This window comes from Dipteris shenzhenensis, chromosome 25, assembly GCF_047967505.1.
Source record: "Dipteris shenzhenensis isolate YYH24624 ecotype China chromosome 25, Dip_SZ_1.0, whole genome shotgun sequence".
Lineage (NCBI taxonomy): Eukaryota > Viridiplantae > Streptophyta > Polypodiopsida > Gleicheniales > Dipteridaceae > Dipteris > Dipteris shenzhenensis.
In genome coordinates this window covers 24,593,819-24,608,131 of record NC_141620.1, presented here as the reverse complement: position 1 = coordinate 24,608,131, position 14,313 = coordinate 24,593,819, and the positions used below count along the sequence as shown (strand labels likewise).

Here is a 14,313-nt window from a genome sequence, read left to right as displayed (position 1 = left end):
CTCGTGATGTATTTTTTCACATCCCGGTTTGGGATAGTGATTCTGTAATATAAAGCTACAACATTTTCACCCAAAAAAAAAGGGTGTGGTTTCATGCAAGCTCGGATTTGCCACTTCTTTAATTTGCAGGATCAAGAAAGATGATGGTACCTGGACCACTTCCAAATCAGAATTGGAATTGCAATGCTCTAGTCATTTTCAGCATCTCCTCTCTCTTCACCCTGATCATTTGATGCAAGTGAATGCAGCTAGATCTCAATTTCTCATGCATGTCCAGCCCATATTGTCTCGGGAACAGGCCTATGCATTGGAGCAGCATTTTATGCTTAGTGAACTGGATGATGCCTTGAGTCATCTACGCAAAAACAGCTCTCCTGGTTGGGATGGATTGACTGTTGAATTTTTCCGTGCATTTTGGGATGATCTCAAGAACACTCTTCTTCTCATGATCAATCATGCTTGGGCAGAACAATCTCTTCCTCCATCCTGGAAACATGGCCTAGTAAAATTGATTCCCAAAAAAAGGTTATGTGAGACGATGGCTGATTGGCAGCCTATATCTCTCATGCCTGTCATTTACAAACTCATTGCTAAAATGATTGTCCTCAGGGTTCGCTTCTTTTTGCAAGCAAGACTTCATCCTAGGCAGTATGGGTTTGTCCCTAGAAGGCAGATCACACACAATATCTCCAATGCCCTACTTGCGATTGAGTATGCCAAATACTCTAAACAAGATGTTCTCATTCTGCAAGTAGACATTGCGAAAGCATTTGATACAGTCCATTGGGATTTTATCTCTTAGACTATGCATAAATTGGGATTTGGCCCTCGGCTTGTCCACATCATCTACTGGCTCTATTCTCAGGCCACGGCGCAATGCTTGCTTGGTGGTGGGTTGTCAAGAACCTGGACTATGACCCGCTCAGTGAGACAGGGTTGCCCTCTCAGTTCCTTACTGTATGCCATTTCTACCCATCCGTTATGCATATGGACTATCTTGCAGACACAGGACAGCTTCATGGCTTGCAAATCCCAGGGGCACAGTCATTTCTTGCACAGGCATATGCTGATGATTCATACTTTATGCCCAGGAATTCTCAAAGTGACCTTTCTCTTTTAATGCACACGCTGAACGACTTTGGCATAGCTGCTGGACTGCACATTAATTTCCAGAAATCAAAACTTCTAGCTTTGAAAGAAGCTGATTGGCATGCACTTCTCTGGCCAGGCCACATTATCTCTTCCCATACTATTGTCAGGCATCTAGGTTACCCCATTGGCTGGAATATTACCCCGCATCAACAGCTCAAATGGGTGCTTCAAAAGATTAACAAGAAGCTGGAATACTGGCATTTGTCCACCTGGCCTCTACATGTTCGACTTCGGATAGTACAGTCCATCATTATGGCATATGTGCAATTTTATTTGCCTCTTCTTCCCTGGTCTTTCAAGCATTTGGCTTCCTATATGTCCCAAGCTATGGAGATATTTTGGAAAAGCAAATCTCATAAAAAGGCCTTGCGACTACTACCTATGCAGTCCATTTGTTCACCTAAGACTCATGGGGGGCTGAATATTCTCAATCTCCAGGTTCATATGTTGGCAAGAAAGAGCACTATGATTGCTGATTTTCTTCAGCAAAAACAGCCATGGGCTATTATGTTAGCAGCTATGTGTGGAAACATGGCGACTCATGCATATGGGCATTGGATTACAGATCACTGGGAAGCAGTCATGTCCACATTTCAAGGGAAAATTCCTGGTTGCCCTGTTTCTTCTGCTTTTATTCATGATTGGAAGAGAATTCTCTCATATGCAAAATGGACAGGTGCTTCTTCTCATCATGGTAATTCTTTTCGATTGGAAAGCATCCATTGGAGCAAGGTGTTTGAATTGCCTCTCGCTCTACAGGCACCTATTAAAGCATACAATCTCATGAAATTGGGCGTCAGATTTGTTGGTGATGTTGTGGATCAATTCCTTTCACTTCTCCAACATGACACTCCATTGACCCAATGTGGCCTTCCAATGACATGCTTGTTTGCTTTCATTTCCACAAGCTTGCAGGACATTCTCCTTGGGCCTGCATCATAGGTCCATTTGGAGAACACTTTCAGCTATGTTGCAGCCTTTTGTTCCAGTTCCTCCACTGTTTGCACAAGACAGATTAATGGACTGGAATTTGACTTCTTTACCTCCTGCTACCCATACGCTCTCAATGCACAATCTGACCTCTTCGAAGGTCTACAGATTTCTTCTTCCACCGCCATGGATTGACAAGCATGCCAACACTCTTTGGAATTTGGATAGGCCTTTATCTTGGTGGCAATCACGACTCATGAAAATCTGGAAAGCCAAATTGCCATTGAAACAGAGGCTTTTCTTTTGGAGATGTATTGTGGGAGCCTTTTCCATTGGGGTTAAATTGGCAGCACGCCGCATTGCTTCCCCTTCCTGTCCCCGTTGCTCTCATCAGTACGAGACAGTTCCTCACCTATTATGGTCTTGTCCACAATCCCGCATACTGATCACTCATGTTTCTCATTTGCTGCAGCTTCGGTTTCCCTCTATCAGATTTGGGAAACTCTTCTGGATGTTTGGATGCCTCTCATCTCAGATGTCTCCATTCCTCCTCTTCTTTTACTGGACTCGCTTTTGGGTACTATGGACCATTTGGACGCAGAGACTGCATTCTAGGATGGGTCAACAGTTTCCTCAGGCATATATTTTCTTCAGAATGTCCCTCAAGCAATCCTTATATGACAGTTTTGCTGCAAGGGACTTGGATGCCACTAGCCTTGAAGTGTTCTCTACCTGTTTTTGAGTTTTTCCATTGGGCTCTTTTTTTTAGTCTCATGTCAGTGAGTGGGAGACTTCCCATCTTGTAAATTTATGATAATATAAATACTGGATTTTACCAAAAAAAGTGTGTGTGTGTGTGAGGTGGTGAGAGAGAGTGGTGTGTATAGTGTGTGTGTGTGTGAGAGAGCTGAGGAGCACGATCGTGCCATCCCCGCGAGCTTGTCAGGGTCCGGTGCCTTCCAGCCACCGTCGTGACTTTTGCGACCTCCCATACCACCTGTACGGCTACCCGTACGGGTCGTACAGCTGTTCCGTACAGGTTCCAGTCTGCCCTCAGCGTTTCTATACAGGCCCGCATCTACTGCTGCTCTTCCGTACCTTTTCTACAGTCTCCTAGGTGTGTGTGCACTGCTCGCGGTGTATTTGTGTGATCCAAGTGAGGTGTACGCCGCTCTATTTTTTCGTCCTCGTCAAGAACCCTGTGCAGCCCCGTCCGTACAGCTGTACGGTCGACGTACAGCGTCCGTACGTCCGTACGATTCCATACATCTGCGTCAGTTCTGGTCCCCCTCTGCAAATTCACGTACATAGCCCCGTACCTTCTTCCTGCGGGTCTTTCCGTACACTAGTCAGTCAGACTTCTCTCCGTGCAGCGTCATCCGTACAGTCCCGTACTTCCTGCCCTACAACTCTTTGGGGTTTTTGGGCTCCAGTGTCTTCCCTAACAGTCTTGTGTTCCAGCCAAAATCTTACATTTCCCTCTGCTATCTCCTTACCAACTATACTCTTCTTCTCCTCTCTTGTGGGCTTCCTGTGGATATTTCTTTGGGACTGGTTTTTTTTGGCTTCCACTACCCTTTTACAGGTACTTTATTCCTGAGCTCCCTTTCATACAAAGTCATGGCAGAATATTCATATGAAAAAACGTTTCAAAAGGAGCGCTCGGTTCCCTGCAAGAAGCAAAAGCAGGTTGAGGGTCAGCATGACCCAATGCATGATACTCTTGAGGCGCAACTGGTATATGATGTCATGCATGAAGGATTTGCAGATACGAGGAAAGAGTGGAAAGACTCGGTTCCTTCAGTTGGCCTCATGGTTGAGGTTGATGAAATTGTGGATCCAGTCAGAGAATATGCTAAGAATGCAGTCATTTTATTTTTTCCAGGCCAAATGCCACCTGCTGCAGAGATAGGCAACTGACTGACACGCACTTTGGTTGGCTCGTTTGTTCGTAAAGTACACTATGCAGCCAGGGGCTTTTTTGAGGTTATCATGGTGGATGAGATACACAGACAAATGCTTTGGGAACATTCACCTCTCTTTTTTGGGCAGCAAATGGTACATGTATTGCCATGGTCTCCCACAAGGGACTTTCAAGCTTTAATCCGACACAGATGCCCGGTTTGGGTTGAAGTTGTCGATTTCCCACAATGTATGGCCTCACTTTTGCCTAAAATTTTAGCATCTTTAGGAAAAGTGGTCTGCCCACCACGGCCAAATGGCAACTCAAACAGATTTTGCATTCTCTGGGATACTGATAATCCCACACCGGACTCACAGTGAATAATGTGAACATGGAAAGTGCCTTTTACAAACTCAAATGGGGTTTATTTGCAGGGGCTTGTTTTGAGTGCAAAAAGTTTGGACACATGGCTTCACAGTGTCCAATGAATCAGCATAAAATGCCTCGTACCACTTTGCCGGTTCAAATGCCTACCAAGGATGCTCCTACTCCAGTTGCCAATAAAAATAAAAGCAGTAGACAGCCTTCTGGGAGTCAGGATAAAGGCAAAGCTCCAGTGGCTCCCAATGGAAATCTCACTTCACATTTACCTCCTACTATTCAATCCATGACCAAAGGACAGCAACCTCCAACTGATGGCTGGCAAAGTCCAAGAAAAGTTATTTCTGCTCGAAGAATTCCACCCCCCCGCACTTGGAATGGTGCATCTTCTAGCGGAAATACCCCAGAGATAAATACAGGAATTGGGATTACATGGGCTGCAGTAACAGCCAGCAGAACACTCTTCCCTGAAGAAGAGGTTGCTGCTTTGCTGTCTACTTCTCAGGTGGCTACTTCTTCTCAGGGGCAAGGCCATGACCCTGAGATAGAAATGCAAGGCTGACCCCATAAATTTTGCTGCTGTACATAGTTGTTATATTACTATAAATACCTGTACATATGACTGCTCACATCAAATGCTTTACACTCGATGTCCAGGGCATGTGTGACAGTAGGAAATGGAAATCTGTGTGGTTGCACATCAACAGATTTCAGCCTGACATAGTGGCATTACAAGAACACAATCAACATATCTATGCAGGCAAGACAGGACACTACTGTGGATATGATATTTTCTATGCTGGGGAGCACTCTTTCTCAGGGGTAGTCCTTCTGATCAAACATGAGTTTCAACCAGTCATTGCTTTAAATGACAACAAAGACAGATGGCTTGTTCTCCAATGCATTATTAGAGGAGAGGTGTTTGAATTGGTTCTGTTTATGCACCTCAGTCCTCTAGAGAAAGAACTGCAATTTGGGATGCCATGCAACAACATCCATGGAGATATCATGCCTACATATGTGGGGATTTCAATAATGCTCCACAACAAGGAGACAACACTTCCAGACATGACCATATGTTATCTCCTGAAAGGCATGCATGGTCTCAACTACTATTGCATCTGGATTTGGTTGACCTTTGGAAGGAATTGCAGCCTTTGTCACCGGGCTACACTTTTCAACATAATGCTTTTTCCGCTTATCAGGCACGTCTGGATCGATGGTATAGTGTAGCTCCCCAACAAAATGGGGATTTTACATGCAAAATGTGGATTGACTATGCCTTTGTGCATTCAGACCATGCACCTCTATGGTTGAGGTTATCTTTTCATAATATGCCTGATGATAGATTGCCACAAAGGAGACATCTAATCATAAACAATAGCTATTTGAAACATGCTGATTTCAAGGCAATGGTTACTGAAGCATCTCATTGTCTATCCTCTAGCAGCCATATTCATGTTGATGGTGCCTGGGATTCTTTTATTTCCAAAATGCAAGTTGTGATTAGAGCTTATGGCAAGTCTTACATGAAGACTCTAAGGGAAACCATTGCTCAGGCCAAATCCACTTGTCAAGATCTCACTGAACTCAGCCATCATCGTTCGTTGTCCATGCATGAGCAAACAACACTATGCCAGGCCAGACATTGTCTTAAACTAAATGATCACAAGAAACTGGCCAAATGGGAGACTAGAGCAAGACAAAGAGCCTTTACAGATAAAGGTTGCTCTTCCAAAGAATTTTTCAAAAGTTTACATCAGAGGAGAATCAAAACAGAAATTTGCAGAGTGCTCCTGCTTGATGGATCATGGACTACTTCACGGTCACAGCTTGCTTCTGTTTGTGCGCATCATTTCTCTCAGCAATTTGGCTCTGCAGCTCCTCCCTCGCAACAGATTTTGCTTGCACGAAATTTACTGTTGCAGCATGTTTCTCCTATCATTTCCCATACTCAAGCTTTGGAATTGGAGGAACCCTTTACCGAGAGGGAACTGTCATATGCGATCAAATCATGTGGCAGATGGAAATCTCCAGGATGGGATGGTTTAACAGTCGAGTTTTTTCTAGAATATTGGCCTATTTTGAAGCATACATTGCTATATATGGTGAATGCTGCGTGGCAAAATCAGCAAATGCCGGACACATGGAAGAGAGGTCTTGTTAAACTCCTTCCCAAAAAACAAATTTGTGAGTCTTTGGCAGACTGGAGACCTATCACTCTTATGCCCGTAATTTACAAAGTCACTACCAAAATGATTGTTGATCGGCTAAAGGGGTTTTTACATGATGGGTTGCATCCTGCTCAATATGGCTTTGTCCCGCGTAGGCATATCACAGATAACATTGCTAATGCCTACATTGGAATTGAATATGCCAAATACACACAGCAGGATGTTTTGTTATTGCAAGTTGATATTGCCAAAGCCTTTGATACTGTTCAGTGGGATTTTATTTCATCGACTATGCAGGCATTGGGTTTTGGCACAAAAATGCAGCAACTCATCACTTCACTATATCAAGATAGTAAAGCTGCCTGCATACTTTCAGGGGATATTTCTCCATCCTGGACTCTTGGTTGTTCTGTCAGGCAAGGATGTCCCCTGAGTGCTTTACTTTTTGCCATAGCCACTCATCCACTGCTTCAATATCTGGATCACCTCTTGGACACTGACCAGCTGCACGGTTTGGAGATTCTTGGCAGTCATAGCATGATTGCTCAGGCATATGCTGATGATTCATTCTTTACTCCAAAAAATACTCGGGCTGATCTGTCCATGATTATGCACGCTCTTTCTACATATGGATTGGCTGCTGGCCTTCGGGTAAATTTTCAGAAATCAAAATTGCTGCCGTTACATGCACAGGAATGGCACAACCTTCTGTGACCTGGGGAAATTGTCCCCGCTTCTCAATTCATTTAACATCTCGGTTATCCTCTAGGCTGGAGACTCACCCGTTCACAACAAACTGATTGGGTGCTAGTAAAGTTAAGGGCAAAACTTGAATATTGGAAGCTTGCAACATGTTCGTTTGCGAATCACATACAATTTTATCTGCCTCTCACTATGTTCACTAAGGCAGATCTGGTTTCATTTATGTCAGCTATCATGGAAATTTTCTGGTGTTCAAAACATGGCAAGAAAAGTCTCAGATTACTCTCTATGCATCGTCTCTCTTCTCCAAAGATGCACGGGGGTCTGAACATTCTCAATATTCAAATGCATTTACTTGCTCACAGAGGGAAAATGATGATACAGTTTATGCAAGGAGATCATCCCTGGGCTTTCATGATCCGCTCTCTCTTATTACATCTTCATACATCTGCCTTTGGGAATTGGCAGCCTACTCAGTGGGATTTTTTATTTGGCTCTATCCAAGGCAAGATCAGAGGCTGCCCTTTTGTCTCTCGTCTGCTTCTTGATTGGAAACACATCTTATCCCACTTGGAATGGCATGGCAGGGACTCTCTGTCGGGCAACTCTTTGAGGGTAGAGAATATTTTTTTGTCTGAAGTATTCCACCCTCCTTTGGCCATACAAGAACCCAGACGTTCTTATTTTCTCTCTTTCAAAGGCATTTCATCTGTGGCGGATGCACTTCAAGATGATGGCACAATTTTATCTTTTTCTATGGCTGCTCGCAAGTATGGCTTGGGAGCTCACTATCGTCCTTTATGGCATAAAATTTCAGCAATGCTCCAACCTTACTTGCCGGTACCTCATTTGGAACTTCAGAATCGGCTTGAGGATTGGATTTTACGCTCTCCTTCCTTATACGCCCGTCCTTTGAAGCTCTCACATATCACAGTGTCATCTCTGTATAAAGTGTTATTACCTCCACCTTGGATTTCTCACCGAGCAAATACTGTTTGGCATATGGATCGTTCAATAAAGTGGTGGAGAAAAAGGCTGCGTCTCCTTTGGCATTACAAAATCCCTCTTCGACAACAGCTTTTCCTATGGCGAGTTCTCCTTGGCATTTTTCCATCCGGACAGTTACTCGCACACAGACATATTGCTTCAGCTGTTTGTCACAGATGCCAGCACTCTACTGAATCGGTGCTTCACATTTTTTGGTTCTGTCCACATATTTCTGCTCTCATCCGACAGAGGCTTCGAGCGCGATTTCCAACTGTTATTTTTGGCAGATTTTTCTGGTTGTTTGGTTTTCATCCGCAGAGAGGGTTTTGATTTATTTTTTGTTTGGGTGCGCTATTGGACCCTATGGACTTCATGGATGGACAGAAATCATAGTCTTTGGTGATCCACTATTTTCATCCTTTCTTTTTTTCAAACGCTCTCTGCAACAATCATTCTATGATTGTTTTCAGACTCGTTTGATTGATCAGGATGTGTATACAGCTTATACTGAGATCTTTAGTTGAGTAGTAGCTACTTCGCTATTGAAGTAACTATGAATGTAATTAGTTTCCCCCAGGTAAACAGCCCCCAAACTAATTGAGTAAACTACTCCTTTCCCAAGCGGGCATTCCCACATAGAAGTCCTCACCCCACACATGAGATGCCCTACATTCTAACACCCTCCCTGCATCTCAGTGTCTGCAAAAGTCTGAAGAAGAAAGCTTTCAAGATACAACCATGGACTCTCTAGGACCGCAAATACTAGAATCACCTTCACAAGAGCACCTTATAACCTGATTCCTTGAAACACAATGCCACCACGAACAGCAAAGAGATCTACTTGGCTTTGGATTCCCATACCTTAGTGAATTGCAAGTAAATAGTAGGATAAACCATGCCCCAATATCCCCTGGTGAACACATCACATCCAGGAACCACAAACAATGAACTCGGGACACATCCTGTCCATAGTCTCCGCTACACAAAGCAATCACTTTGAACACATCTTTTTCATAGCTCTGTTTCCAAAGCTTACTTTACCAGCCAGATTTCAGTTTTATAGGAGCTGTAATCAGCCTGCTCTCCCACCCATAACTCATACCTTACTGCTAGAAAGCAGGTACGGTCTGATTTTTCTAAGCAAGAGCTGCCCTCCAATCATGTAAGTGTTGGAGATTAACATCTCCTGATGTCACCTAAGTGCGTGAGGGCCTTGCTTCTGGGTGTGCCCGCCCAGAGAAGGGTAGGTTAGACTATGGAGAGAGGGCCTTTGCTTGTGGGTGTGCGCGCCCCCCCGTGAGGCTAGGGTCTTGTGATGGCCTCCGCCATGTCTGGGTCACTTCTGAGATGCTGCACCAGGGCCAGGGATAGATCAGCCTGGTGGACCTGCTCATGTGCTACATAGGCAATCCCTAGAGCAGCCCTTGCCATGCACCTTGTAAACCAAAAGGGAGGGCCAGTATGGCGGCTTGGTGGGCTTCCTATTGGACTGTGGAGTTGGCCCTATAGGGCTTCTGGTCAACCCTCACATAGGGGGGGGTGAGCCCCTTATATAGGGGTGTGGCTGGCCTCATGGAGGCAGCCTGATCGGCCCCTATAGAGCTGTTGAGTCGGCTCCCTAGGCAGAGGGGGTGCCCTCATATAGGGCTGTGTGCCAGCCCCATGGGCTGGAGGGTGGGTCAGCCCACTGTGCAGGCGGGTCAGCCAGCATGCTCCATCTGACTGGAGGAGGGTGAGGGGCTATGTGTGCCAGCCCCATGGGCTGGAGGATGGGTCGGCCCACTGTGCACGCTGATCGGCCAGCATGCTGCACCAACTGGAGGAGGGTGAGGGCTATATATAGGCCCCCCCCACTCCTTGTTTGCCATCTCAGTGTGCTGCATCTTGAGCACTGCTGTCAGCCCTTGAGCAACTTGTTGTGCAGAGGTTTTCCCTAGCAGTAGAGGTGCTTTTGCCTGAGATCACTTGCAGTTATGTCTTGTTTCTTTCTCTCCCTCTCAGTGTGGTGTGTCACTGTGTGTGAGGTTTTCTCTCTCTCTCTCTCTCTCTCTCTCTCTCCATTTCTGTTCATTTCCACTGCACTTCTCACACTAACCTGTCATCCTGTGCCTGAGTTGATGAGGTCACATCCTTGTCTTCAGAGTTTCCTTTGTCCTTAGAACTTGCCAGGTGACTTCTCTTCCCACAAGTATAAAACCGGCTCTGGAAATTGCCTGATACCACCATGATACATCCTCAGATAGTAGAACAAAGCCTTCTCCAAGAGAAGGGAGCAAAGATCATCAAGTCCAACTGATTTGTCATGACCTAGCACAGCCACGCTCAAGAAACCCTTTCATCCTCTTGTGGTAGCTTCGTGAGGATAACTGCAGCCAACTGAGTAGAGCGATAAGCCAACACCCATTGCCAATAGCTGGTCATGGATAACCTTGTCCCTCATTAAAAACGACTGCATCAAGCTACCGGCATGAAACTCAAGACTATAGAGCTAACCCTGCAAAGTGATAGCCAGCATAGAAGAATCCCAAGCATAGAGATCCTCCGACTTAGACCACACTTCAGAAGCACTAGTCAAGGTTTGCACCGTTAGAGAGGCCTCCTTGGTGATGGCCCTCACAAACACCAAGTGTGCCTTAAGAGTCAGGGTCCTTCCAAACCTACAATTCCTCAAGAAAAGCTTCCTCCCGAGTCCCACTCAACGTACCAACGCAACGAGTTATTTGGACGTTCGGGCTTCCTTTCTTACCCCTGAACGATTTCCAAGAGGCCCTTGTGGATGAACCATGTCTTTAATTTCAACTTCCAATGAGCTGAGTTGGATCTGTCAAGTTTCTCTTCCTTGCTCTTGCTCATACACAACTGCCTCCGACTGTGCTTCACCTACTTCCCGACCTTTCCACATGCACGATGCAATCAATGGTTCGGATAAGGACGGGCGATATCCCGGATTCAGCGTGTAGCAACCTCCGAACTATTCACAGTAAACATGACCAAGCCCAAGGATCAAGATGACCTACGGCTCTGATACGATGTCAACATTGCACATTGTGGAAGTATAAACGAGAGAGAGAGAGAGAGAGAGAGAGAGAGAGAGAGGGCAAGATAACTTCATCTATGCAGGGAAAAGGTGCCAACCAAAGGTGTGTGTGAGGATGAAATGGAACAAGCAAGGAAGCCCTATTTATAGTGTGGGAGTAGGGACTGCAGACAGCCGACCCAGTTGGTTGGTGGGTCTGCTTGACCTGACCCAGCTCAGGTCGACTAAATCCACTTTAGTTAGGCCCAGCCAGCTGACACAAGACGAGCCTGAAACAGGCCCACTCTTCTCGCATGACATGCTCTAAAATCTAGCACTGAACTCATAGACACCTCAAAAGAGCTCAAAAGAGGGAGAGAAATGATCACCAATGAAGCCTGTGGTCATAGTAGCAACGGCACCCCTGGAGTGTTTCCGATGGACAAAGGCTTTGCTGTTCTAAAATTAGGGTTTGCTGTCCTCAAACATGAGACAAAAGAGTGAAATAAACACCTCAAAATGGCTCGAATCCTTACAAGTTTTGATCAAGTGTGATGTCATGAGGATAAAGGACTGCTTGCTGTAGATTGATCCAAATGGCTGTACACACTTCCTTGCTGTAAGCCTGATAGAAATCAGATAAAACAGCAAGTATTGCTGCAAAATATCACCTTTAAGGGATAACAACCAATCCAAAAGGTCCACTGAGGAAGGTATTTCACCTTCATACCCATATATGGCCTCAAGCAGATATCTAGATGAATTCAGGAACATGCCCGAACTCGACCTCTAAAAACACAACGCAGAGTGCAGTTTCACTCTCATGATAGTCACTCATAAAGTTGAGAACTATAAACTCCATTACACATAGCAGGGACTAGCTATTATGACATCCCCACTGACGTCATCAGCACCTCAAGCAGGCTCATAGGAGTTACTTGGAGTTGAAAGGGGACTTTGTTCACTTAACGATTCTTCAAAAACAGGCACGCCTCGTTGAAGGGTAACGCCAGCATCAAACTGGCCGATGAGTATTATGGCCCCTTCAGGATAATCCGCAGGACTTTGCAAAGTAGCATATTACCACCCACTTTCAAAAACCATAATTTGTTTCACCTCCCATTAGTGATTCTGCATGTAGATGGGTGTAGAACATGCAAGTTTTTTTAAAATTTTGAGCTGCCACCCATGGACGAGGACTCAGGAGGTCTGCATCCTCTATATTCCAGGATGGATTATAGATCCTTTGAAACAGGATTTACATAGAGTAATTCATCCAAAATCCTACCAGTAGATGAGAAATTGTGGCAGCCAGAGAGCATTGAGCAGGAGCACCCCCACCTAGAAATATAAGTAACCCACACAGACATAAGCACAAAGTACTCACAAAGTTTTTAGTTGAGAGCAGTTCCCTAAAGCTGAGGGTATAGAACCATACAGACTGTTTCGATGAAGTGCCCTGAGGATGTCAACAGCCAATAAGCCATCAGAAACCAAAAGAACTTTGCATTTGTGATCCAATCCCAAATTATTTTAAAATGTTAAATCTTCAAGTCTGATATTGAGTTTCGTTACCAAGAACTTACAATCTTTGTAACTGATCAAGCTTTCCTAAGTCAGGGGCTATGTTTCCCCAAATCCTGTGAAAAGCAAGGTTTCTGCTTTGACACATCAGGCAGAACTGTTAGCCAGCAAGTCCAATAAACTGTCAAACTTGTTCTAGACTGCTGAAGGGTTTTCTAGTGTATTTTAAAGACGCATTATAAAATACTCACAAAGAAACCACCCGGCCTGTTTGGTGATCACATGTGACTCCACGCCAGTTGCATGGGTTTGGATCACTTTCCTTCCAATAGGCAAGTACACCATCAGAGCTTCTCAGGCCCATTTTGAACGCCAGCAAAGCCTCACCTAGTGATACAAAGCATAAAGACAATCATAACTAAAACGCACTGCTTAAAAAAGTGCCTGACATTTTGTATAGTGAATGTAGTATATCATTCCTTAGGAAATGAAGGTTCGAGGTATGTCATGCATACATACCGTCTGCAGATAAAGCATAGCTGTGATAACTGAACAGAATGATTATGAACAAACACCGTAAGAGCGCTTCTTTCAATCTCATTTTTTAGAAAGAGCCTTCCTCACAGTGCAGGAGTCAAATCCTGACATTGCCTACTTGACCTGCCACAAAGAACGTACGTCTATGAGTTGAGACAATTCACAGTGTGCATCCCCTGTTGTAAAACGCTTGAATCACATGGTACAGAGCAATATGTCAACTACATCAACCGCCTGAAGAGACACAGCTCCATTTTCTCTATACTCTGCTTTTCACCCTCCATCTGGCTTTGTAAAACACAGACACTCCTAGCTGTTATTTCGAGAGGCTCATTTGCTTTTGAAAAATGCCATACACAATGTGCGTCCTCAATATGTACATCCTCTTGGCCGACGAGTCACAATCAGGGTATAGAGTAGATTGGCGGTTTTTGCTTCTACGGTTCCAGTGGATTGCTGCAATATGTGGCCCTACCCATATGCAGTGTTGCAATGTGCTATTTAAAGTGACCTTCCTGTCTTTCCAACTGCTCTCTGTGCAAACAAGTGGAATCAAACGTCCTGATGTTTATGTTCGTACAAAATAACCAAGCTTTAGATTCCTCTGATAACGGTTAATGAAGGTAATTGAAGTTCCCCTGCTATCGTGATCTTTCCAAAGCTTTCTTGTACTGAATAGTCAAATTATAACGAGGATTGGATCTGCGCTGACCAACGTTATGGTTTGCAATGATAGACGTCAATTGCAATTTGAACATATAATGCCGGGATTGATTTGGCTTTTTCCCTTCAAGACAGTATAAAATTGGAGGAAGCGAGCTTTCCTGTTTTCAACAAAAAAAAGTGACTTTCTCATGCTCTACAAAGAGTGGTTTGCATTTCGCGTGGTATGGTAGAGACTAAAGTACCGTTCCGATCGGTGGCAAAGGTCCATTTCAGTCGATAGTTTGATTGGAGCTGCCCTGGACATAATCGACCAAAGGGAAACGTATACCTGCGAGGTCACA

The 14,313-nt window shown here is 44.7% G+C and overlaps 1 protein-coding gene across 4 annotated transcripts in view; it reads right to left on the bottom strand.

The window, feature by feature from the left end:
* LOC147885646 (LRR receptor-like serine/threonine-protein kinase FEI 1) overlaps positions 1 to 14,313 on the bottom strand; it is a 29,050-nt gene that overhangs the window by 13,480 nt on the left and 1,257 nt on the right. For 3 of the 4 annotated variants that reach the window (XM_087396059.1, XM_087396060.1, XM_087396061.1), the window contains 5 exons: positions 14,215 to 14,300; positions 13,289 to 13,429; positions 13,021 to 13,156; positions 12,832 to 12,903; positions 12,633 to 12,704 (listed from right to left, as the gene is read on the bottom strand). In XM_087396059.1, coding sequence (XP_087252185.1) covers positions 12,633 to 12,704; positions 12,832 to 12,903; positions 13,021 to 13,156; positions 13,289 to 13,370 — 362 coding nt within the window. In that variant the 5' untranslated portion in view covers positions 13,371 to 13,429; positions 14,215 to 14,300. The remainder of the gene's footprint in view (positions 1 to 12,632; positions 12,705 to 12,831; positions 12,904 to 13,020; positions 13,157 to 13,288; positions 13,430 to 14,214; positions 14,301 to 14,313) is intronic. The other variant, XM_087396062.1, reaches the window with a different exon arrangement.